The 25,349-nt window shown below is 60.1% G+C and overlaps 1 protein-coding gene across 3 annotated transcripts in view; it reads left to right on the top strand.

Annotated features, from left to right (window-relative positions):
* Ttc28 (tetratricopeptide repeat domain 28) overlaps window positions 1-25,349 on the top strand; it is a 583,480-nt gene that overhangs the window by 543,865 nt on the left and 14,266 nt on the right. For all 3 annotated transcript variants that reach the window (XM_076837226.2, XM_076837217.2, XM_076837237.2), the window contains 4 exons: window positions 441-581; window positions 14,511-14,655; window positions 23,342-23,521; window positions 24,450-25,170. In XM_076837226.2, coding sequence (XP_076693341.2) covers window positions 441-581; window positions 14,511-14,655; window positions 23,342-23,521; window positions 24,450-25,170 — 1,187 coding nt within the window. The remainder of the gene's footprint in view (window positions 1-440; window positions 582-14,510; window positions 14,656-23,341; window positions 23,522-24,449; window positions 25,171-25,349) is intronic.

Below are 25,349 nucleotides of genomic sequence, written 5' to 3'. Positions count from 1 at the left end.
CCAGCCCCTGGGACGGCCATGCTTGTCCGCACGGAGCTGTGGTCTGTGGAGAGGCCACAGCTGAGCTGGGACAGCGGGCCCTGAGCAACCACCCAGAGTCCAGTGTGAGAAGCACTATGTGGTGACAGCCTCTAGGCCACCAAGGGGGCTTGGTGAGATCCCAGCACCAGGGGGCATCCATGCTGGGGTTCATGGGTGGCAGGTGGCATGGGACCTCAGAGCTGACTCTGTGTGTGTGTGTGGCACTGGGGATTGAACCCGGGGTGCTCTGCCACTGAGCTCCATCCTCAGCCCTTTTATTATTTTTATTTTGAGACAGAGTCTTGCTAAGTGGCTGAGGCTGCCTCAGCCTCCTGCATGGCCAGGATGACAGGCAATGCCACCCGGCCAGCCTCAGAGCCGACCTTTCTCTGACCACCCTTTTCTGCCATCCCCCGCAGGGCCTGTGCCAGCAGCGAGACGGAGAGCGAAGCTGGAGACCTCATGGACCAGCAGTTCGAGGAGATGAACAACAAGCTCAACTCAGTCACTGACCCCACCGGCTTCCTGCGGATGGTCCGCCGCAATAACCTGGTGAACAGGTGCGTGTGGGCTCTTGCTCCAGGCCTGGCACAGCCCAGGTGACGCGTCCACAGCCGACACTCCTTCCAGCCAGGCGGGCTCCTGGCCCTCACCGCACAGCTGCAGAAGCAAGTGGGGGGCTGTTTACAGCAGCCTCTAGCTGCAGCGGGGACTGGCTATGGGCCTGACTGGCAGTCCTGGCTGGGCTGGGCGGGGAGGCCCAGGTGGTGACCTGTTCTCCACACTCCTCCCAGCTGACACTCTGAACCCAGGTGAGACCCGAGTCGCTCCACATCCTGCCGCAGGGAACTCTCAGGTCAGGCACCTGTGCTGCTTCCTGGCCTGGGACCCAGGGAGGCAGGGAGTGCAGAGCCAGTGTTGCTGAACAGAGAGGCTGACCAGTGAGCTCGGCCACTAGCTAGTAGCCCAGGACCTCCATCCCCATTGCCCACCCAGTGGCCTTGACAGTCAGGATATCCTGAGTCAGGATGGCCAGCCCACCAGCCCCTCCACCTTTTTCCCAGCTGTGAGGCCAGGTTGGGTCCAGATCAGCAGAGCACTTCTCACACTGTCACTTGGTTCCCCGGCAGCAACCTGAGCGTCACGTTTTGACAGACTGCTGCAGAGAGACACCTCAGACTGCCCGGGTCCCTGCCTCAGCCTGGGAGGCCTTCGAGGGAGGCTGGACCAGGGCCGTGGAGGCTGTGCGCTGGGTGGGGCACGGCCTCTGCCTGTTGGTTCATTTCAGTGGCACCAAGTGCCCTCTCGTCCCTCCCCCAGCCCTGGCTTCCTCTCATTCTTGTGCTGTCAGGGTGACAAACGTGTGTTTACTTTCCCAGGGCCAAACGCCCGGGGAAGGGCGCCAGGGCCAGGGCAGAGGACGGCAGCGAGGTTAGGAAGGAGGTCGAAACGTCCAGCCAGCCCCGCCCATGGCCTCTTTCCTGCCACCTTTGCAAGGGTCCCTGGAGGCTTCGTTTGTGGGAACATAGCCAGAAGGGAGCAGGCCTGGCTCTGCGGGGGCCCAGGAGGCAGGGGCCGCAGCTCTGCCGGGGGTGACCTGTCAGAGCGGAGGCTCGGGCGGCTCTGGCCTCACTGCTCTTCAGCTGGGTGACGCTGGACGGCCGTCTTGCCATTGCCAGCCTCTGTGTCTTCAGCCCTGGGATGGCCTCCCTTAATGTGGGATCCGAGGGGCGGGAGTAGCAATAGCACACTGGCCAGCTTCCTGATGCTACAGAGGCCTGTCCACAGGTGGCTCCCTGTGCTGGGATGAAGTGGGAGGAACCATGCTGGACCCGATTCCCAGGACACTGTGGGTGGATAGACTTTGGAGGGGTGGCATCCCTAGGTGCCTCTGTGACAGTGCTGGCTGTCCTGGGCCGTGGCCATACACCCGTCGTCCGATTCTCGTTTCACACCACCATGGCAGCCACCAGACATCATGGCCACCTGACTGCAGGTTTCCACACGGTTCTGGACACTCTAGGGTCAGGAGAAGGTCGGGTCAGGTGTGCCTAAACCCTAGTTTTCAACCTCGGGTCCATGGTGGTATGAGTTTGGGAACTGTGAGTTTTAGAAAGATGGTTTTGTCCTGAGCAGCTCTGAGACTGAGCAGGATCCTGTGAGCAGGATGTTGTAGATTAGCTTATTGGTTCATTTAAATGACACCATCTGGGTCCCCAGGAAGGGGGGCAGTGCTGGCCCAGCTCTGGGACCCCTTGGGGAGCAGTAAGGCCCACAGCCCTGGAGCCTGGGCCAGCCCTTGCCCAGACACTCTGTACCCAGCTCCCTTGGCAGGGGCCAAGCTGGCCAGGATTCTGGTGCCCTGCGGGAGAGCAAGGGGACTAGGAGCCTCTGCAGACTCCAGCCCTGGCCTTTCAGGGGCTGCTGGGGCTGCCTAGGAAGGAAGTAGCCTATGTTCTTTCAGCCTTGCTGCAGAGAGCCCTTAAGGACAGTCGGCGCTCAGTGTGTCCCCTGCTGCCTTCCTGTTGGGCCTGGAGCAGAGAGGCTGTGGCCTCCGAGCCCACGGGTGGGGAGCTACAGCCAGGGACCTACAGAGGGAGCAGCATCCTTGCCAGCTAGCAGCGTGATCCCTGGTGATCTGCCAGGGCAGCCTCCTGTCCTCCAGCTGAGCACACGGGCAGGAGGACAGAGACCTGTCACACCTCCCGGCTGCCTGCAGTCAGTGTCTCCTGTGCCCCCTTTCTGCCCCTTCCAGGGCCAGCGATCTGAGCTGAGAGGTGTGCCAGCTTGTCACTGCACAGAGCAGCCCAGAAGTGGCTTCCTGCAGATCCCACACAGTGGCCAGGGCCTGCCACACCCACAGAGGCGAAGGGGAGCAGCCAAGGGCATGGGCCTTGTGTGCTGGAGGCGCTGGCTGCCCTCTCCGGGGCTCCCTGACTCAGGGGCTCCCTGACTCGGGGACTTTAGGATTCCTCTGCCCTTCCTTTCCTGAGAGCTTGGCTGGGCGGTGTTGGCAGCAAGGCCGCCGTAGCTAATGCAAGTCGAGTGAGGCTTGGCTGCAGCGTTTCTCTTGCCACTCTGGGTTTGGGCTTTGTTCTGCTTTGTTTCTGAGGTCTCTGCAGCTGCTATTTTTCTTCTTGCCTGTGCACTTTGGCAGAAAATGCTTTTGCATTTGAGCCCAAGGCAGGCATCACTGGTGAACAGAAAACAAGGGACTTTCTTTTGGCTGGCACCATAGCCCCTGTGTGGGTCCCAGAGGGCAGAGCAGCAGCCGCGAGCCTCAGAAGTTATGCTGAGGCCTGGAAAGCTAGTGTGCAAATGCACGTGTGTGCGTGTGTCTCCGCGCACGTATGTATTTATGTATGTGTGTGTGTGGTGAGGGGGGCGTGTCGCTGACTGAACCTGGGGTACTCAGCAGACCACATCTGCCACAGAAAAGACAGAGGCAGAGTGGCTCTTGACTGCACCCTGCATCCCTGGTAGCACCTTGGCATTAGCAGGGTGCAGCCCTGGGTCATAGGACCAGCTCCTGGAGGAACATTCCAGCTGCCGCTGCCACTGCTGGGTGACGTGCGTTCTAGGTCTCGGATTCTCCACCTACGGTTGTAGCATGACACCAAGCTGCAAGGGGCTTCCCTGGTGCCCAGACTGATGTCTAAAGCCAACACAGAGGACAAAGAGGTGATGTGTCTCCCCCTTCTTTTTCTTTTTAATATTTATTTTTTAGCTGTAGTTGGACACAATATCCTTATTTTACTTATTTATTTTTATGTGGTGCTGAGGATCGAGCCTCAACATGCTAGGCGAGTGCTTAGCTGAGCTTCCCTAGGGACTCTGCGGCTCCCACCTGGCACCCTGCACGCTCACCAGTGCTCGTGAAGACTGGGGGATCAAGCACGAATCCTGGGCCTGGTGGAGGGTCCTCTCAGAAAGTCTGTCATGCCAAGGGGAGGGAAGCCTCTCTGTCTCATAGGCCAGCCATGGAGGCTGTGCACAGGGAGAGAAGAGACTCACCCGAGGGCCCTGGTGAGGGGACTGGCCCGGTGAGGTCCACATGCCCACGAGGAGCAGGCTCAGAGGCGTGTGTCCTGCTGGTGGGTCACATGAGAATCCCACAGCGGAGATGGGGTGCATAGCCCGTGGCAAGGCAGAGGGGCTCTGGCAGGCTCTCCCCCTCTGCTCTCACCTCAGCTCAGACCCTGCAGTGGGGAGAGGGCTGCCCCAGAGCCCACCCTTCCCTCCACTCCATGAGCAGCAGCCTGGCCTGCAGGGGTGGCAGGAGGGCCAAGGGCTGCAGCACAGGAGGGTTTCCTGAAGGCGTGGAGGGGACGGTGGGTAGGATGACCGGGTCCATGTGGCCAGCCCCGTGTGCTTGCGCACGTCCCTCTCTGTGCCTCCACTGACCATGCAGTGCCTGTGTGGTCTTGTGAACCTCCGCTTGGGCCCGAGGGAGTCCAGCATGGAGGCAGGTGCTGCCCACGCAGGGCCCAGGCGTCCTGAGGTGAGGCAGAGTGTGGGAAGGCCTTGCCCTGGCGCCTGGCAGGCCTCTACTTGAACCTGGCTCTGCCCCAGTGCACCGGTCACCTTGAGCCTTTTATATATTTTACTTGTCATCTGAGCTTGGTAGTCGTGCATTGTCCTTGTCGCAACACACTCATGCATGTGGAATTCAATCTGGAGAACCGGGGGACACTGCCTGCTGCCAGGGTCGTCCTGTCGTGCCGCACGGTGGGAGGCCAGGTGGCGCTCTGTCCAGGGCTTCTTTCCTTCCCTCCTCTCCTTGCATTGGAGGTTTCTGTGGCATCCAAGGTGACTGGGGGGATTCAGTCGCCCACCCAAAAGACCAAGATCAGAAACCTGACTGGGCTGCTGGACGCTTCTCCCCTCTCAGGCCACCAGGTCCTGGAAAGACTGTGACATAGATGCACAGTGATGACCAGTCATATCAGCTGTAGCCATGGGCCTCTCCCCGAGGCCCCCAGCTCTCTGGCTCCTGCCCTGCCACCTTGTCCCCTGCTCTTTGGAGGTGGCACATGGCTCCTGACTCTGACCTGCAGTGAATCCACCACAGGGCTGTCCCCGGCACCCCTGCCAACAGCAGCTGGGCTCCGTGGCCCCGCCTCAGGCAGGAGCCCCATCCCGGCCCCATCCCGGCTTCCTGCAAGTAAACACAGCCACCAGCCTCCTCACCTGTCCTGGCCCAGGGCCCCTGGCCCCCGCACACCATCCACCCTGGTTGTGTGCTTCTCCCTGGCAGCGCAGACACCAGCGAGGTGCGGGTGGGGAACTTGGAAATGGCCAACAGCAGCCACTTTACAGGCAGTTCCAGCAAGTAGTGACAAGCTTCTTCACAACACAGAAGTCCCCAAAGGTTGCCACCAAGTGTCATGCTTGCCAAGATATCTTAAGGTAGCACTTAATTCACAAGCACTATTTTCTTTACCACTTATTTGTGCACCTTCTTGTTCTAGAAATGATTCGAGTTGACCAAAGCATACAGATGGTACTAGATCAGATAAAAGATAAACAATGGATGAGAGGCCATTATAGAGGGAAGGGTAAGCCCAAGAGAAGGAGTAAAGTCTAAGTCTAGGTGCATGAGCGCCTCGCCCGCTGGGACCAGCACAGACTGGCAGGCAGTGTGGACAGTCTGGCTTCCGCCCTGAAGGCCCAACCGGATGTGAATCTGCAGGCTAGCAAGGCCGGACACTCTAGGAAAGCCTGAGCTGCTGGCTCCGTGAGGCTCCCGTGGGCCTGAGCGCCAGGCCCCTCACTCCATGGCCCTTATGGCCTCTTGACATGCACCAACCCCAGGGCCCAAACACACTCAGCTGCTGAGACTGCAGGTCGCCCTGCGGCGTTTCTGGGCTCCTCCCCGCTGGGCATCCCCTCTGCTATCCTTGGGTGCTCACAGCTCATGTGAGGTTATTACACAACCCTGGGGTCAGCCTTGCAAGGTGGCTGGTGCCCAGCAAGATTAATTGCCCCAGGCCTCCTCCTGGTTTATCAGAAGCAGCAGGTCCCCCCTCTGGCTGTGGCTCCCGGCAGCCGGCTGCGGCCTCTGCCCTCTGTCCTCCCCTCTAATCTCCTAACTTGCTCAAGCCCCGGGGCTCCCAGAGAGTCCCAGCCACCGCTGTCCTGCCCTTCCATCCTTCCCACTGCCTGTTCCATCCTCCCCTGTCCCTCTTTACAAACCCAGGGGAACCCGGACTTGTCCTTTCCCCGGTAGGACCTTTGCTTGGACGTTGGGTGGCCACAGAGCCCTTCCCCTGAAGGTTGGGTTGCCCCAGCTGGGAACAGGGCCTCTTCTCTCTGGGACCCCCTGGCCCTTTTTTCTGGTGTAAGGAGTCACCACCTCTCCTGGAAGTGGCGCTGCCCTCTCACAGGCCAGGCCACCCGTGCCGGGGACAGATCCCATCTGGTTTCTCTCTGTGTCCCCCAAGGCACCTGGCCTGGCACCTTGTGTTAAATAGGTCCAGGCCGTGCTTGCTAATGGAATAGGGAGGAAGGGAAGGGAAGGAGGAAGGGAAAGAAACAGGGAGGGAGGGACACCTGTGGGCACCCCAGCTGCAGCAGCAGAGATGGAGGCCGCAGGTGGTCTGGATACCAGGCCCCCGGCACTAAGCAGTCTCTTGCTCTGTGTCCCAGCAGCCACCAGGAGTGATATTATGACATGGGGGCTCAGAGAGGTTCAATCAGTTCCCCTGGGCCTCACAGCTAGAAAACTACAGGGTCAGCGTTAGATCCAGATCCGCCACCCTCCAAAGCAAGCCAGCCAGCCAGTGCCTGTCCCCCAGTTCCCCTGCCACATGATGGGCGGCCTGGCCTTTGCTCAACTCCTCCCGCGACAGGGCGCTTCCTGCCTTCTGCAGTGGTGTCTTCTGTCCTCAGAGCTCCAGAGGTTCTTTGTGAACTAGTGAGACCCCACAGTTTTGTTGGGGAAACAGGTTTGGACCACAGGCTGTCTGAGGGTGCAAAGCCACTTGGAAAGGCATTTCAGGGTGTTGCTGGGCACACATCAGCCAAGCAGGCTGCCGTGCACAGGGCCATCTTTTCTTCTCTCCATCCACAAGCCTGTGACAGGCCTGTCCCACTGACTGCCTGACTGGGGCTCCATCCTGACCCCTGGACGAGTCTGCAGGAAGAGCCTGCACCCAGAAGGCCCAGGCACCGGGTTGTCCATGGTGGCATCGTCAGACTGGCCACAGAGCCCCACGCACGTCACAACAGAGGCCGGGCACCACCTATTGCCTCTGTGGTTCCCGGGAGAGGTCATGGGCAGGCTGGAACCTCTGTGTGGAGATACATGCCACCACGCTGCAGTGCCGGGAGAGGAGCCATGCAAGTCCCCAGACTCCTCCTGGGCTGGACGGCCCCAGGCAGCGGGGAAAACAGGGGTCCCTACAGCGGGGGAGAGCAGGCACCTGGTAATTAAGGAGGCAGCAGGCAGAGCTCTGCAGCTTATTGAATAAGTACTTAAAATGCAGCATTGACAGTGTCACTCCCAGAGGACCCAACCTTTTGTGTGCAGATGGTCATGGAGGAGCGCAGCTGAATGGTATCAGAACCCCTGTTTTAATTGAATTGAGGCAGCTCTGGCTACTTGGATATAATGGATTTGCCAATTAATTTTTCTACCAGTCCCCTAAAACCCAGGTTCAAACCTCAGCCAGCTCCATCCCTTAGAGTAGGAGATCCAAGTTCAGAACGTAGAGGGGGTGGTCAGGGCTGGGGCGAGGGAGGACGGGACAAGAGCCGTACTCCGCCTGCCAAGACTTTCCCAGGAGCCAGCCAGGGCTTGGGAGGAGGGAGCCCCAGCAGAGAGAAGCTGTGGGACCTGGAGCCAGGGCCGCCTAAGGGAAAGCCATCACGCCCGGAGTGCTCCCTGGGAGCACCCCCAGGAAGAGGGCCTCTGTCCTCCTTGGTCCCTGCCCAGCAGGGCCTAGCCCATGTCCTGCTCACAGATGACCCAGAAAATGGGGCCCCCTGCAGGGCCCACCATCCTGGGAGAGGGCTTCAGAGGAGGGTTCAGTGGGCTGGAAGTTGTCAAGGCCAGATGTACCCTGGGCTGTGTTCCTAGACAGGCAAAGAGGGCACTGGGTGCCAGGTCCAGCTGAGCAGGAGGCAGGGGTGGGAGAGAGGAGGACTCTCCGTGAGGCCTCAGCCCTGCAGCCTGCCTTGGAGCTCTTAGACCAGTGCACACCCTCGGGCACAGCCACATCTGACTGTGAGCTCCAGTCCTCTGCAGCTGGCCCGGGCCCTGCCCAGGAGGCTCTTGGTCAGCGCACTGAACGAGTGAGTGACCACCACCGTCATTTCTCTTTGTCAGGAGCAAACCGCAGACCCAGCTCGTTCTTCCTTCAGATTGCCCCTGTGTGTTCCAGAAGCAGCGCCTTCCTAACCTCTCCCTGTGCCCACTGGGCAATCTCCTGCCCCTCCCCAGGCCAGGAGGTCTAGGTCACGTTCCTATAGCATCTCTGGCCTCTCCAGGACCGGCCAGTGCCTGGAGGAGGCAGCTGCAGCCAGCCTGGAGGCTTGGGGCTCGGGGTCCTGAGGCTCCTCCAGGGTGCGTGTTCTAGTTTGCTGTCTCAGCCCTGCACGCTGCCTGCATAGCCCTGCAGCAGAGACCCAGGCACAGACTCTCAGAGCTGGGCATAGAGCTCAGGCCTCAGAGAGGAAGGAGGCCCTGTTCCTCTTTCCACCTCCCAGGTGCCTCCCTGCTGGAGGACAAGCTGTGCTCTGCAGGTGGGAGACCAGATTTCCCAGCTCAGGCAGCTACAGAAATGTTCCCTTGGAAGCCAGGTGGTGGTGGTGGTGGTGGTGGGGGCAGAGGGCTAAGGCAAGGAATTGTGTGTGTGTGTGTGTGTGTGTGTCGTGTCCAGGCGCATGTGCGTGGGGGGACTCAGGCGGGCAGCCCATTCAGCTCCCCCAATGGCTGAGCGTGAGAGCTTGAGAGAAGGAGCAAGTGCGGGGGCAGGGGTCCACCCACCCTGCTGTCTGCAGCCTGAGCTGGGTAGGAAGCCAGAGGACTGCCACTCCCAGCACGGCCCTGTAGTCCCCCTGGTACAGCTCAGGTAGGCTGTGTTTGTACGCATCCTACAGACATAAGCTGCCTCCCTGACACCTCTCCCCGACTGCATGACTCTCACACGTCACACCCAGGGCTCTGCGTGGTGTTTAGGCCAAGGCCTGGCCCCTCCCTGGACATGTGCTCCTTTCCTGCTATCTATACATAGACTGCTGTGCTGCAGAGAAAATGCGTATTTCTCCAGAAGTAGATTAATAAGCATCATCTGAGAAATGAGCTAATAAAGACGATGTGTGCGGGGGAAATCCTCCGCCCAGGCCCGGCCGGCTTAGCCCCATGGAGCCTGGCAGCTAATGGCCAGCCTGGAGGACGGTGAGGCAGCGCCACCTGCTGGAGCCGCAGGGAGGTGCAGGGGCGAATCCTGCCCGCCATCATCAACAGCCCTGAGGCTAGTCTGGGCCCCCTTGTGGGAGCACAGGGCACACTGTTCTTCTTGCCCTCTCTGGACCTGAATTCCTCACTTACAAAGGAGGAACAAGGCCCCTTATGGCCCTGGGAGGGCAAGATGGCTATGGCAGGCCTGGTGGTGTCGCAGTGATGTAGGGCAGAAGAGGCTGGGCACCCGAGGGATTTTCAGGAAGCAGGTTTATTGGCTGCAGGGTCCAGAGGGGCTCTTGCCTAAAATTCTCTGAGCCTCAAGGCTGGAAATTCTTGGAACTTTATACCCAAGATGGGGGCAGCTTGGAGGTTTGCATTTTTGCAGAAGTCTACATAAAAGTATTTTTTTCTTGAGTTCACAGAAAGTGCTTTTAGTCCCATGTTTTTAGATTAGTCAGAAGTTTTACAACAAGAGAAGTGACATCATCAAGTCTGTGGCCAAACTTAGTTTTTGCAAGACAGAATAACTTAGTCCTCATAGGAAATAGGAAGTCCAAGCCCACGCTGAGTTCTTTGTAGAGATTTTTGTGGATATTCTGTTACAAAGCTCTCTAATAAGAAGAGAACTCATATATTACAAATGGGGGGGGCATCTACTTGATTATGGTAAGGGTCTTCTGGGAGGGGCCTCTGGTCTGCTTCAGCAGATGCCCCTTTCTAGCTCCTGTTCTAATAGTGAGAAGCACCGGTCTCTCCTTTTGGAGCCCAGAGGAAGATTGAGAACAGTCACCCAGCTGGAAGTCCTGGGGACATTCAGAGCAATGCACCTGAGGCACTGTCCTTGGGAACCCTGGCCTGTGGGCACCGAAGCCCCAGGCCTTCAGGGTGCAGGAAAGAGGACAGCAGGGGGCCAGTTGTCCCTCCCACTCTGTTCACACTCCCTGGCCTCTGAGCATTCTGCTGTCCCAGGGGCCCCAGAACCTGGGGGGCCTGCTGCCCTCCAGCTGTGACTCTGAGGGCTAAACTGCACATAGGCACCTGTCAGTGGCGCCATCTCTCCTGGGCAGATGACAGCGCCTGGAAGCTGTGCGCACCCTCACGGCCCGTGCCTGACACTCACGGGGAACACACAGGCAGGGGGCGGAGGCTCAGCACAGGGGGAGGACTCACCTAGATGGAATCAGCTTTTCATTTTTAAAATCAAAGAGACCAACAAGAACTTTAACCCAACCCTTCATTTCGTAGTAAGGTAGGAAGGGAGTGGAAAGTGACGTGCCCTGGTGAGGTCTCCACAGCTGGGGTCCACACCACATCTGTGCTTGTCCAGGCTCAGGGCTGAGGACCCGCTGCTTTGCTGATTGCTATCAAGTGGACCCAGTAGCAGGCCCAGTGCAGCAGCTGCCTCGGGTCACTGTGGACATAAGAACTGAGCCTAAGATTGCTCTGTGCCTCTTGGTGACCATGCAGGTGAGGGACCTGGGTCTGGTGGACGTGTTCTGCCTCATCATCCCAGCCTGAAGCCCCCCTACACCTGCGCCGGGGGAGGAGGGGCTGGGTACCAGCACCTCTGTTCTTGGTTCCTCCCCACCTCTGCTGTCCCTGGGCCTTGTCACTCCTGGGACAGCTCTCCAACTGTGACTCTGGGGGCTAAACTGCACACTGGCACCTGTCAGTGGCGCCATCTCTCCTGGGCAGATGACAGCACCTGGAAGCAGTGGGCACCCTGATGAGTCACAGATTCTACTGCCAAGGCAGAGCCAGGCCTGCAGCTGCCAGAGCGAGGCAGCGGGACAGCTGGGCCCGGTTGCTGCTGCCGTGGGGTGAGCCACCCTCATGGGGGCCGCGCAGAGCTGGCCAGGGAGGGCGCTGCGGGTGGCAGGTGCCTGCTGCTCTGGAGAAGTCCTGAGTGGGTGACTCTAACCTCAGTTCTGGTTTCAGGTTAATTTGGTTCTTTTGTGGTTTCTTTAAGCCATCAACTCACCATTTCTGGGGTTTTGTTTTTACTTTGAAAAGGGTCTCTAGGGATAGGTGCCCTCCTGGATCAGACCAAATCTGCCTGCCTGACCAGCACAAGGGGCCATGTGACCAGGGCTAGGTGTGCCCACCCAATCTGGGCCTGCGGGGTCTGTGCCCAGGAACTGTTGATCCAGATGTGGCTGGTCAGCAAGCTGCCAGGTCAGGACAGGGCGGGACAGGAGACTGAGAGCCAGCACCTAGTGTGGCGTCTGGGGCAGAGGTGTGCTCAGTGGCCTTGGAAGGAGCAGGACAAGGTCAAGTGCCAGGCAGGATGGCTCTGCTCTGGTTTCTGCCGGGGGCTGCAGTGCCCGGCCACCCACAAGTGGGCTTCCTGATAGTCTGCACCATCTAGAGACATGCCAACATGCCGTGTGCCAGGTGGGCCCAGGAGACCTCTGCAGACCAGGCGGGTGCCCTGGACGGCTGCACGTTTGCCAGCCGTGGCCAGGGACATCTGACTGGCATCCTGACTGAAGTTGGCACAGAGTGACAGTGACATAGGGCCTGATCGTGGCTGTGGTGTCAAGCAGGGGACCCAGGGGAGAGTTCTCAGGGAGGGATGCAGGTGGCCCCCTCTGCTCATGCCACGGGCAGAACTGCGGCCCAGTGGTGGGCAGAGGAAGGGGGACCTGGCTCCCCACAGGAAGCCAGCGCCCCGCCTGGCCACCGGTCTGGCTGCTGCCCAGCCTGCAGCGGCCCTGCTCCCACACGCACGGCACGGCACCCTGTCTCCACTTCCACCTGCTCTCCCCCTCTTGCCCCTGTTTGGAATGACCTCTTCCATCTTGTCCCCTGGGCAGCTGACCCCAAATTGTCCCCATGGCCCAAATCAAAAAGTGCTATTCAGAAAGCTGCCCCCAGCTGGGTCTGCCCTCAGTGGAAGTCAGCGCTCTGAGCCTGGGCGCTGCTGTGCCCCTGTTGGAGTGGTACATGGCGGAGAGAGGATGAGAAGTGTCCTCTCCTGCTGGTGGCCAGCTTGGGCTCCAGCCCCACCCTGACTCTTCTTTCAGCAGCTCAGCTGTTGGAACGCCCTGTGCAGGTGTCCAGGGCCCTAGGCCCGGGTCCTGTGCAGGACAGACACCTGGAGCACTGGTTCTGATAGTTTAGGAGGGAGTCCCGGGTCTTCCTGTGCAGCTGGGACCCTCCTGGTCTCCTGAAGCCCAAGGGGAGCTGGTGGACCTCCACGGCTGGGCGTTGTCTCCATCAGGGTCCTTTGGTGCAGAGTCACCGTGCAGACTTGGGGCTGCACATCGCTGGGCATGTGGCATCTCCCTGGATGTCCCCGGGGGAATCACAGACTTGAGTGCCGTGGGGCAGCGCCAGGCCCGTGCAGAGACCCCAGCGAGGTGTGAAACAAGGCGCAAGGGCAGAGGGCCTGACGCCTCCTGCCACCCCACACAGTCTGACGGCCATGCGGTTCCTGAGGGCCGTGCTCCCGCCTGCTGAGAGCTATGGTCACCCTACTGAACAGTGCGTGACAGACACCGCATGTCACACTGGGGCCTCTCCTCTGGAGAGCAGTTTGGTGGTCGCCCCCCAGGGCAGCGCTGCTCTTTGCAGTGTGTCCTGGGGCATTATGCAAGCCTGCGTGTCACTCCAGGGCTGTCTCTGCTTCACTGGCTCTGACGCCTGTCACTACACATTTCCTGAGTGCGGGGACGTGAGTGGGCTCTGCAGGCCTCCACATCCCGCTGCTCGGCTCTGCTCGGGAGCAGGTGGGGAGCTGGGGGGCTCAGAGCTTGGCTCAGCACCACCCCCAGACTAGGTCCCGCGGACCCTGGGGAGGGCCCCAGAAGGGTGGGGACGCCAGGGGTGGAAGCCGTTTCTGGGAAACACAAACAGAGCTTTTATAGCATGTTTTAGATGACACAGGTCCTGAACCAGGAAGAAGGCCACCCTCTGGCTTGTTCTTAGGTGACAATCAAGTTGTTGTCACGGCCAGCAGCCAGCGCTTCCAGAAGCCCATGGTACATCTGGTGTGAGACATGATCCCTGCCCTCGAGGTCCCTGCAGCATGTGGCAAAACTCGAGGTTGAGAGATCCCTGACTCTCCAGCTGTCACAGAGACCGTCACCAGACGGCTGTGCTGGGGCCACACTGTCTGGGCCGACAAGGGGTACTGAGAGGAAAGTGTGGCTGCGTCCCCGCCTCTTTCCAGCTCATGCTTGCCCATGCATTTTGTCCCCTCTAGGTTCCCCACAGACCCCAACAGTGCCTGGCAGACAGTTGGCACTCAGGAGAGGTTTACTGGACAAATGACAGGTCCTCAGCCTGTGCTGGGGTGGGATATTTGGGGTTCATGGGGTGAGTAGACTCTGCATTAACAAAACTGCCTGGAAAGAAAGGAAAATTGAAAAGCAGCCGGGCACAATGGTGCACACCTGTCATCCCAGCAGGGGAGGCTGAGGCAGGAGGATGGCGAGTTCAAGGCCAGCCTCAGCAACAGCGAGGCCCTAACCCATTCAGTGAGACCCTGTCTCTAAATAAAATACAAAACAGGGTTGAGATGTGGCTCTATGGTCGGATGTCCTGGGTTCAGTCCCCTGTCCCTCACAAGAAGAAGAAAGAACCATTGAAAACCAAACCTAAACCCTGCAGCCTTCACAGGCACGGCACAGTCAGCACTCACAGTGTCCCTGCCCCGCGAGGCCGCGGCCGCGACCTTCAGGTGCCCAGTGGCTGCTCCGCGCCTCGGTGGCCCTGGCGTGCTCTTTTCTTATCTGTGGCTCTAATCAGCACTGGGCGCTGTCCTCCTTGTCGGGTGGTGGCCACTGCTGAGGGCCCTGCATCTGCCTCACCTTGTGGCTCCACGCAGGATGTCATTAAGTCCTTTGAGCCGCACTTTGGGACATTTGATCATGTGGAAAGGCTCCATGGAAACGTAGGCCCCAAGTACAGCTGCTCGCTAGCGGCTTCTGCCCGTGCTGGCTGTTGTGTGAGAGGTACCTGGGAGGGACAGCAGGGGACCAGGCCGGGAGGGATGAGGCGGGTACTGCGTGCCGCCTCGGCTCAGGAGGGCAGGGAGCCCACCCTGGCCCAACCCCATGCATCTCCATCCTCTCCCCAGGAGCTGCCAGAGCATGACGAGCCTGTTCAGTAGCACCGTGTCGCCCATCAAGGACGGGACCTCCTCTCTCCCCAGGAGGCAGAGCTCCTTCTCCAAGCCCCCGCTGCGCGCCCTCTACGACCTGCTCATCGCGCCCATGGAAGGGGTAAGTGCCTCCCGGGGACAGAGGCTCCTCGGCGTCAGGACACATCATTTCCTGGCCAGTGCCCCCGAGTAGCCCCCAAGACAGAAAAACAGCTTCGGAGGCAACCAGCGCACGCGTTGTCCACGTCCAGCTTCCCGCGGCACTGGGGCCTTGGGGACGCGCAGGCTTGTGGGTGGCTGGCCAGTGCCCAGGCCCCGAGCTGCAGCGTGGGGATCTGGGCTCAGGCCCTGGCTCTGCTCCCAGAGCTCGTCTCCTGCTCCAGCCGGCTGACAGAGGCCTGCAGCCTCCTGAGGAAATCACCTCTTCTTCTTTTTGGAACTGGGGATGGAATCCAGGGGCGTATAACCACTGAGCCCATCCCCAGCCGTATTCTGTATTTTATTTAGAGACAGGTTCTCACTGAGCTGCTTGGGGCCTCACTTCTGCTGAGGCTGGCTTTGAACTTGCCATCCTCCTGCCTCAGCTTCTTGAGCCACTGGATGGGCCTGGGCCTGTGTGAGCATGTAGGCAGAGATAGCAGATGCCTGATAAGAGGTGGCCACTGTGTCTATAACGGGGAGAGGAGAGGCCCTGCCCAGGCCTGGTGGGTGGCCACTGTGCCCAGGCACCTCTTAAGCTGAGCTGCTGCCGGGCCCTCCAGCCTTCCTGCGCCACTGCCTCCATGCAGCCCCCCACAGCAGCACCCCTCCCCCGATGCTGCCCTCCCCCTAGGGTCCCCCCACAGGGTGGCCACAGCTGCCAGGGGCACCCTAGCTGGCAGTCACTCCCCCTGACTCATGCCACACCTCAGAGGGAGAAAGAGACACTGAAACCTGAGCTGCCTTTCAGGGTTTCTTTCCTGCCACCAACTGTCACACAAACCACCTTGGTGACTTTCCTCCAGCCTCCCCTCCAGCTCTCCCTGAGTCCGCAGTGCCCTCCCGCTGGCTCCTCAGGGGGTTGACCCTCTGCCTCGCTCACCCAGGTCCCCACATTACTGCTCTGTTGATGGTGGGTTGGTGGTCGGGAGCAGAGGGCAAAGAGGGAGCTGGCTGTGACTGTCACCTCTGCCCTGGGCAGTGCGGGGCATCTGGAGCCGGCCCCTCTCCTGGCCAGCACCAGTGTGGCCTCTCTGAAGCCTTCTGGCATCTTCTCCACCTTCCTTGAGCCCCACCCCTCCCACCGGGCCCTGCATACCAGGAAGTCTGGTGGCTCCTGGCCGCTGACCAGACCCAGGACTCCCATGAGCTCTTCGTGCCTCGTCTCACCCTCCGTCTTGCCACCTACCCCACGCTCCCCTGAGGCAAGGACTGTCCCTCATCTCTTTCCCCAGCACGCTCAGTAGTTAGTGGGTGGTGCGTGGTCCGAGGTGCCTTTGGTCTAGGTTGGCACAGAAAGCAGAAGATCAGGGGAGGAATCTGCTGCCCTCCTTCCCACAGCCGCTCGTGCGACCCTGGGCTCAAGGTGTGAGGCAGAAGGCAGGCCAGCTCTGAGGCACTTCTGGATCTGGGGGTGTCTGCCCCCAACGGGACGCTGCCAGGTTTGGGGCTGTTTCAGGGTAGGATCGCGGCTGAGCGACGTGCCTGCATGTTGACCTGAACAAGTTAGAGCAGCGGTCAGAATGGGAGAGGAGAGGCCCTGCCAGCCGCCAGCAGCACTGGTGTGTCCACCACAGCTGACCACCTCATCTCAAGGTCCCCAGTTCTGGCATTTAAAATATCCCCTTCTTGTGAAGCACAGCGAGGGAGTCTGACTGCGTCAAAGGAGAGCGAAACCTTAGATCCAAGGATCAGAGCAAGAGCCAACAGAGACCATCCGCTGCCACAGGGCATGGGGTGCACCTGCGGTCCCAGCAACCTGGGGGACTGAGTGGGAACCAGCTGAGCCAGGAGTGTGGCCTGGGCCCTGTCTCAAAATAGGTGAACAGCTGGGAGCGGTGGCATGTGCCTAGCGAGGCTCTGAGCTACTCAGTGAGACCCTGTCTCTAAATAACAAATAAAAATGGCTGGGGATGTGGCTTGGTGGTTAAGTACCCCTGGGTTCAATCCCTGGTACCCCCCCCAAAATAAATAAATAAATAAATAAAACAGATGAATGAATTTTAAAACTTAAAAATAAAACCATGCACGTGTTTCAGTAAAAACGTTTCCCTGAGAAGCTAGAATCTAGTTAGGATTTCTCTCCTCCCTGTTTCACTCATTCGTTCTATAAATATTTACTGGCCATGTCAAGAGCGTGCTGTCCCACACCAGAGCAGACAGTGTGGCCAGTGCGGAGTGGGTGGGGGACCCTTCGTCTTGGGGGCCACCTCTCCTCCCCACTGGGCTGGATCCCTTCTCCTGCATGCAGCCCATGGGACTCTCAGGGCCACGAGAGGGCGACGCGGCACCGCCAGCTGGCTCCCGGAGCCTGGCGCTGTGGGCGCCTGACAGCCAGACCCTTGTCCCCGTTTTCAGTGAGGCTGCAAATGAGACCTGAAAGTCCAAGATCATGAATCACTGACACTTCAAGACTGAAGCGATTAGCCTCTTCACATGGGGCGTATAATTATTCCAACAACCGCCTTTGTGTCGCCGCAGTCCTGTGGCTGAGGGACTGGGTCAGGCAGTATGGAAAGTGGAACAGAATAATCCCTTACCCTAGGCCCTGCACTGGCCTTTGATTTCATTTGGCTCAAGGGAAGCGGCGTCTGGGCTCTTTCCTAGGACTGCGCTGTCCTTTGCTGTCAGGACGGGGTGAGCGTGTCCACTTACTCAGAGGGGCCTGTCACAGCTGCTCGTGAGCCATCACCAGACATTAAGTCAAAGCCCGTCTGATGCCCAACGGGGAAATGCCACCAGAGGAAAAGTCCCGAGTATCTGGTGGTAGCGGGACTGGGATTGTGTGTCTACAGTGATATTTTTTAATCAAATTAGAGTGAAGGATGGTCACTGGGCCTTGTGAAAGACGGAAGGGAGCCGTCCTGTCCCCACGACCCAAATGCTGACAGCGTATTTTAGAGGTGACTTGGGCTCTCCCCAGACCCCTCCAGCAGCGTGTGTGACAAAGCACCCGGTTGGGCCAAGTGAAACTGCTAGTCCACTTGTGCACCAGGCCACCCTCCTGGTCACGAACACCGCCTCCTGCAAGGTCAGATGCTGAAATCGTCAAGGCCAGGTTTACAGTCAGGAATTCCCGGGGTTTGGCCAGGTCACTCCTCAAAAGCCCAGCCTTAGACACCCTTCAGGAAGTTGGAGTTGGAACTTGTTCCAGCTATAGACTCTGTCACCCTTGTCCTATTTCCCTATGTTTAAATTTGTTCCTGTTTGTGAAATCTCAAAAACTCAAGGTGTGGGTTGGGGAGCGCGAGACAAGAGACCATGGTCAGAAAGAGAAGTGGCAGCTCAGCTGCTCCAGGCGGGGCTCCATGGCTGCCGGCTCCAGTGAAGGCCAGTTAGACTGGGGACTGCCTTCTTGCACGCTGGGATTTGGAGACGTTGCCTGGGGCCTCCTGCCTGGGAGCACAAGCCCTCTGCAGTGAAGACCGCTTGGCTTGGCCTGGGTCCTGGCCACGATCACTCCAAGGAAGGAGTCCCTTGGTGTCTTGCAATGTGCCCCTTGCAAAATCAAGTAGCGCAATAAAGAGCGGACCCTGGACACTCGCAGCGGAAGCGAGCCTGAACACTGGGTGCCTGTCTCCCAGTGGCCTGGAACCTGGAGGTACCAGGGAAACTTTGCCCGTAGAAACAGACCCAGATTTGAGTCTGCCATGGAACACGAGGCCCTGGGGACTGGCAGCCCTGCCGGCTGTCTAAGTGATTTCTGATTGAGACATCTGTGGGAATATGCAAATGAGGGCAGACGTCACCAAGGAGCCAGCGTTTCCACGACTGATTAGGAGGAGGAAAAATGGAGGCGATTATCCGCAAGCTGTCTGTGGTTGGAACCCCGCAGGAGCGCCCGGGGTGGGGGCAGGCCCAGCCCTCTTGCCCCACAGGGCCATTACTGAGGTCCCCATCACCGGGGCTCTTGAGGATCGGCTGCTGCCTCCATGCTGATTGGTTGTGGTTAGAAGCTGGGGTCAGGCAGCCACGCCTGCTCCCTCTGGCCATTCTTTGGCCATGTCCCTCTAACTCCAGCCCCTTGGTCCTCCCGGTCCTCCAGGTCAGCCAGTGGCTGCGGGGTTGGCCAAGGGTTACAGTGGAACCCGCTGAGCTTCCCCCTGCTGCGAGCCCACGGCCACAGCCCCCCAGTGCCGGGAAGCTCTAGGGTTATTTCCAGTAGGTGTGTGCCGTTTGCTGAACCAGACGCATCCACCATGGCAAGGTTTCTCGGAAGCTTTCAGAAAAGACTTCTCTACTGTCAACAGTTCTGCTTGGTCAGCTCACTTGGACACACACGAGAGTCGGCTGGAGCTCCCAGACACCTGCACTTCTGTGTCCAGACTCCCCGCAGCCCCTTCCCCTGGGGATTCTGGGGAGATGTGGGAGTCCACGACAGCTGGCCTAATCAGGCCACAGCCAGGACCGGCTAGCCTTTCCCTGCCCCTTGGTGATCAGGGCTTTCATTCCTCTGGCCCGGGCTCATGTCCTCCCGTAAACAGGAGGGCACCTGTGAATCCGTTGAGCCTCGGTGTGCAGGGAGTGCACCTGTTTCTTAGGCAGAAATCAGGACACGGGCAACCTAACATTTGCCTTCAGAAGAGCTCAGGACCTCTGGTCATCACGTGTCGTGAGGAAGACGTCGTGGGTCAGAAGTCACCACTCAGATACCCAGGGCTCCTAGGGGTCTCCTGGAGAAGCTCGGGATTGGGATCCTGGCTTCAGGACTTCATGGTGCCGATTCAGGAAATAGTGTGGACGGTGGTGGTGGAGACGTAAACATGAGGGGACAGCTCTTTCCTGGTTGCTGGGTTTAAGTTTGGACCTGGGTGCTCCACAGAAGCCACTTATGTGTTTTAGCCTCATGAACATGAATGCTGGGGAGCAAGGACACGCTGTACTGCAAAGTGACCACGGCCACCACCCCTGGTGTTACTCGAATGACACAGACATTCCCAGGTTGATAGCAGCCCAGTTCACAGCAGGCCAGCCTGTGGAACCAGCCTGGTGTCCATCGGAGGAGGAGTGGACAAGTAAAATGTGGTGCAAACCCACAGTGGAGTTCTGCTCAGCCATAAAGAAAAACGAATCATGTCATTTGCAGGGAAATGGATGGAACTAGAGGCCACCGTGTTAAGTGAAATAAGTCAACATAAGGTCAGGGGTCTTGGGTTTTCTCATGTACAGAAGCTAGAGAGGAAAAGGGAAAGAAAGGGAGTAGGGGTCTCCTAAGAATTAAAAGGAGATTAGGACCCTCCGCCTGGCTCCCTGGTGGGCTGGCGTGGCTGTCCATCCTGCTGGGGACAGTCAGGAGACAGGCAGCACAGTGGCAGGCCAAGCAAGGGTCAGCAAGGGGGACCTCAGATACGAGTCTTGGGAGCAGACCCGAGAGGGCAACATGGAGAAGGTGTGGTCAGCCCCCAGGACTCAGAGACGCTCGATGCGGGGCCAAGCCGCTTGGCCAGCAGGTGCCACAGGCAAGGTGCGCCATGGGAGCCTGGGGCCTACAGGGCGGGAGGCCCTCAGGGTATGCAGCTTGGTGGCACTCTGGTTTTTATCACCAGGCCAAGACTATGAGGCAGCAAAGGGTGACCTTGTGGTGGGCATTGCCAGAAGTCCTCACGGCCACCTGCCCCAGGACCATAGTGTCTCCTCCCAGCACCCCTCCGCGCCCCCTCCTGGCACCGCTCAGCACCCAGTGCCCTGGACCTGAGCAGGTGTGGCCTGGCCCAGAGTAGATCTGATGGGACTTGGACTCTGAAGTCCTACCCAGAGCCACCTCCAGGGCGCCTACCCCCTGCCAGCCCAAGGATCAGCTCTCCCCAAGGCTGTCCCTGTCACTGCTGCGCCTAGTGAGCCCAGAGCTGTGTGCAAAGTTCCCCGGGGGCTTGCTGCCTGTTCCTGTTCTGTCCCCAGGCCAGGCACACAGGGCTCAGCAGTGTCCACTGCCTGGCCTCACATTTTGACCGCCAGGGTCGCAGCCTCCAGGGGCACGCCAAGGCAGCGTCTCAGGAACAGACAGGCCAGCACCCCTGGCCTCCTCGCATTTCTTCTCCAAAGAACAACAAACCGGCCGCTCAGGAGACCCGTCCTGATGGGGTTTGCTGGACTCTGTCGGTGGCTGGGGAAGGCTGTCACCTGCGCCATTCTGTCTCTCAAACCCAAGACTCAGCAGGCAGCAGGTGCCTCCCCTGGGCTGGCAGGGCCCATGCAGGACGGGGGTTCTGCAACGCTCTCCCTGGCCTCCGCTGGATGGTGTATGGTGGGTGGAGACCCCGAGGCTCCTCCCTTTCAGATCCACCTCGGGTCACAGCTGGTCCTTCAGTAGAGGGCAGGCTGTGGGCACTGGTGGGGCTCAGAAGGTCGCCAGGGCCCCGCGGCCTCCCCATGGCCTCCCGCTGCAGATGTGCGTGAGGCCCAGGGAGTTCCCCATCTGCAGGCTCCTCCCTTCTTGTTCCTAAGGTCACTCTTCACCGTGTCCTGGCAAGTCCCCCTGTTCCTGTTCCTCGGCACATCTGCCCTGCTCTGAATCACTGGGTGGCCCTCTGCTGTGACACAGACCAACTTGAGGACAGGCAGCTGGCCTCAGCCCACCTTCTGCCCAACCTGCAGGGCCCTCGGCTGTCTGCCCCACGTCTTCCTCCCTCTCCCTCTCATGGCTCAGGCCAGGCCTTCCCAGCCCTCTGGTGCAAGGCGGTCTCCTGGGTGGGGCCTGCAAGGTGCCCATGCCGTCACTACCTCTGAGGCCCAGGTGGCCCTGGGTTCTGCTACGGTCGGCCTCGGGGCGTCCTCTGTAATGGATGCCCGGCTTCCCTAAGAGCCCAGTCGGCTCAGGACAGGCCATCCAGAGCTGAGGGAAGGCAGTTATGCCTCATCCCCTACCCAGCTCCTCCACTGGCCTTTGGTTCACATGGACTGGTGCTGTCACGACCCGGAACTTGCCCCCAAGAGCTGTGGAACAGCCCCAGGGACGTTCAGTGGCCTGTGGGATATACCAAATAGAGCTTCCTGGGGCTTGGGCCTGAGCAGCAGGAGCCCAGGAGGACCTGCAGGCCGGGGCTGCATCCTGTCACCACGCCCTGTGTCCATGGAACAGGGTGGGCCAGTTTTGCAGGTGGCAGGTGGCACGGGCCCCATGATGACTGTACCTCAGGCTGCTCAGTTCTCGCTGAGTGGCAAGGGTCTGTCATTGTGACAACCGCTGACTGCAGAGCCAAGGTCAGGGCGCTGTCAGCACGGCCCCCAAGGCCCAGCTGCCAGTCCACCTGCGCAGTCCCACAGAGGTGCCCCAGGGCCACGGTCTCCTGCAGGAGCCTGGGCCTCAGGCGTGGTCCTCAGGCTGGGGAGGGGCAGGCCCAGGTGCCCACTGCTTGCCCCTGTGCGGAAACCCATGCTCATCACGGGCAGCACTGGGTGGCCGGGCAGCCCGCTCCCCTGTTCCTGGGTCACATAGAGACTCACCCCGTGTTCCTGGGGGTCGGCTCATAAAGCAGACGAGCAGCAAATTGGCCTGATGGTTTTAATTTCTACTTTCTTTCAATGCAGCTAGAATTTAAAAAAAAAAAAAAAAGTCACGGGGCTTTGTAGGGCTTGACTGTCCCGCCAGGCATGTGTCACTTTGGGTTAGCCGAGTGCCTCTGCCACCCTCAGCCAAGTGCCCGGGGCAGCATGGCAGACGGGCCAGGCGAGCTGGCGTGCTTCCTCGGGGCACACATCATTCCCGCCTGGCAGATGGGGGCGGGGGCCTGGCGACTGCCTCCCACAGAGGAGCCTTGCCCGCAGCGCGACACAGACCTGGGCTCCCCCTGCAGCAGCGGCCTCTGCTCCATCCGCCCACAGCCTGAGTTGGGCCCGTGTCAGAGTTGCACCTCGCCTCCTCCGAGGGCCCCGGGCCTCAGTCTCAGTCATTAGCCCTTTGGAATGAAATGTGCCTAGAGAGAAGGGGGTCGTCTGTCTGCATGACATGGGCACCCCTCCCTCATATACTCCTGCTGCACCTCTCAGGAGGGACAGTGTCATACCAGTGCCGTCTAGATCTCCTGATGTCCCCAGAAGGCAGAGTGCCTCCAGAGTCCAGACCCAGGCCCTGCAGAGGAGGTGCACAGAGACCTCAAAAGTCACCAGTTCTGGGAGCCCCTCCTTGCCCGCCTCAGGTGGGAGATGTCATCCTCGTCCCCGGAGCTGAACTTTGAGCCTCTTACTCATCAAAATGGAAAACAGCCCCCTGGGTCCCGCTGCCTGTTTTGAGAGGAGTCATTCCTCCAGCTCTTGGGATCCAGGTGACACGACTCTGGGGACCCCTCCTGGATAGCGCTCTTTGCCTTCATTCCTCACCTCAGTAGAAACATCTGGAGCTTCTGGAGTCTCCCGGGGTCTTTGAGGGCCGGCCCCACTCATGACTGGCACCCTAGCCTCCCTGATGCCCCAGGTCACCCGTGGACTTCAAGTCCTCTAGCCCTGCCGGGTGGTCAGAACCCATCAGACCACCCAGCCGGTCCCAGAGTGAGCCCCCCTCAGGCCCGCAGCCCTCGGACCTGCCCGTGGCTCTCGCACCTGGCCGGTGGCCCAGCTGGCCTTGGTGTGTGGGCCCTGGCAGCAGCCGGTCAACCTGCCGTGCTTCTCCACAGGGCCTGATGCACTCCAGCGGCCCCGTGGGCCGGCACCGGCAGCTGGTCCTGGTCCTGGAGGGGGAGCTCTACCTCATCCCCTTCGCCCTGCTCAAGGGCAGCTCCTCCAACGAGTACCTGTACGAGCGCTTCGCCCTCATCGCTGTGCCTGCCATCCGGTCGCTCGGCCCGCACGCCAAGGTAACCTCACAGGTGGCTCTGCAGGGGCAAGAAGGAGGCTGGCCTTGGGAACCTTGGCCCTGGGACTCTTCTGGGCCTTGGTTGACCGCTGGGTCACTGGCCTGTTCATGTGGGGTCGGTGTCTGCTGCGCATGCCTGCAGCCCTGGACTCTGACTGTCCTAGTTGCTGGATCCTGTGCTCCTCACGGGAACAGCCAGCCCAAAGTGAATGACAGGTTCCTGTGAGCCTCTGACCCTGTTATTGACCGGGTGGACCCCAGTGACGAGTGAGCTGGCCTCCCAGGCGCTGCTGCCGCTGGAGCCCTCCAGGTGTCAGTGCAGCCTTCAGAGCTTTGATTGGGGGCAGCAGTGAGCTCGCTGTGTCCATTTATCCAGAGGCATGGAGGGGACAGTCTTCTGAGGGCCACTGTCTCCCTCGCCCACAGTGGACCGAGGCCCAAGCAGAGGCAGGCGTTGTGAAATAACATGATGCCTTTACGTTTCCTTCAAGAGCATCCAAAGTTGCCCTGGTGGGAGGTCACACTGTGGGGCTCCGGGCTGGTTTTCTATCTTGGGATGTTTCTGTCCTGGAAGGTGACGGAGTGAAACTCTCCAACACAGAGCTTCTGAAGGACTTGATGTGGGCTTGTGTCCCCAGATTGACTGGCAGCCTAAGAAAGGTCACTTCCCAAAGCCTCCCCCCACTTCAGGAGCTCCTCTAGGGCAGCTGGGCGTGAGCCATGGCAGGCTGGCCGCCCTTCACCTGGCAGACAGTGGTGTCCCTCCCCTGCCCAGGCCTGACCTCGGGACTGTAGGACAGGCGATCCCTGGCGGCCAGGCACCTGTGCTGAGATGTGGGAAAATCAGGGAAGGTCATCGGGGACCCGGGTCCTCCCAAGATGCCCGCTGCTTACTCTGACGTGTTCTGCTGTGTCCCCTCCCCTCTTAGTCCCACCTGAGGAAGACCCCACCTGCATACCCCAGCTCGGCGTCCATGGCAGCTGTCATCGGCAACCCCAAGCTCCCGTCAGCAGTGATGGACAGGTGGCTGTGGGGGCCCATGCCATCGGCCGAGGAGGAAGCGCACATGGTGTCTGAGCTGCTGGGCTGCCAGCCCCTGGTGGGCAGCGTGGCCACCAAGGAGCGGGTCATGAGCGCCCTGACCCAGGCCGAGTGCGTCCACTTTGCCACCCACATCTCATGGAAACTGTCAGCCCTGGTCCTTACTCCCAGCATGGACGGCAACCCTGCAGGCAGCAAGAGCTCCTTCGGCCACCCCTACACGATCCCCGAGTCCCTGCGGGTGCAGGATGACGCCAGCGATGGGGAGAGCATCTCGGACTGCCCGCCCCTGCGGGAGCTGCTGCTCACAGCCGCCGACCTGCTGGACCTGCGGCTGCCGGTGAAGCTGGTGGTGCTCGGCTCTTCGCAGGAGGCCAGCGGCAGGGTCACGGCCGACGGCGTGGTGGCGCTGACGCGGGCCTTCCTGGCCGCCGGCGCGCAGTGTGTGCTAGTGGCTCTGTGGCCGGTGCCCGTGGCCGCTTCCAAGATGTTCGTCCATGCCTTCTACTCGTCGCTGCTCAACGGGCTCAAGGCCAGCGCCGCCCTGGGGGAGGCCATGAAGGCCGTGCAGAGCAGCAAGGCCTTCGCGCACCCCTCCAACTGGGCAGGTGGGTGGTCTCGGGGGGCCTCATGGTGCCTCGAGGTGCAGGTGGGCATGGGGGGCGGGGGGGTGCCTTCCTGCCGAGACCCTCACCCTGGTCCTCGCCCTGGCCAGGAGTGTCCCCTCCTGGGCACTGTCTTTTGGATCAGGGACAGATGTTTGCCACCAGATGGCCTCGCTGTGCCC

This window comes from Callospermophilus lateralis, chromosome 1 (assembly GCF_048772815.1).
Source record: "Callospermophilus lateralis isolate mCalLat2 chromosome 1, mCalLat2.hap1, whole genome shotgun sequence".
Lineage (NCBI taxonomy): Eukaryota > Metazoa > Chordata > Mammalia > Rodentia > Sciuridae > Callospermophilus > Callospermophilus lateralis.
This window is presented reverse-complemented; position numbering and strand designations above follow the sequence as displayed.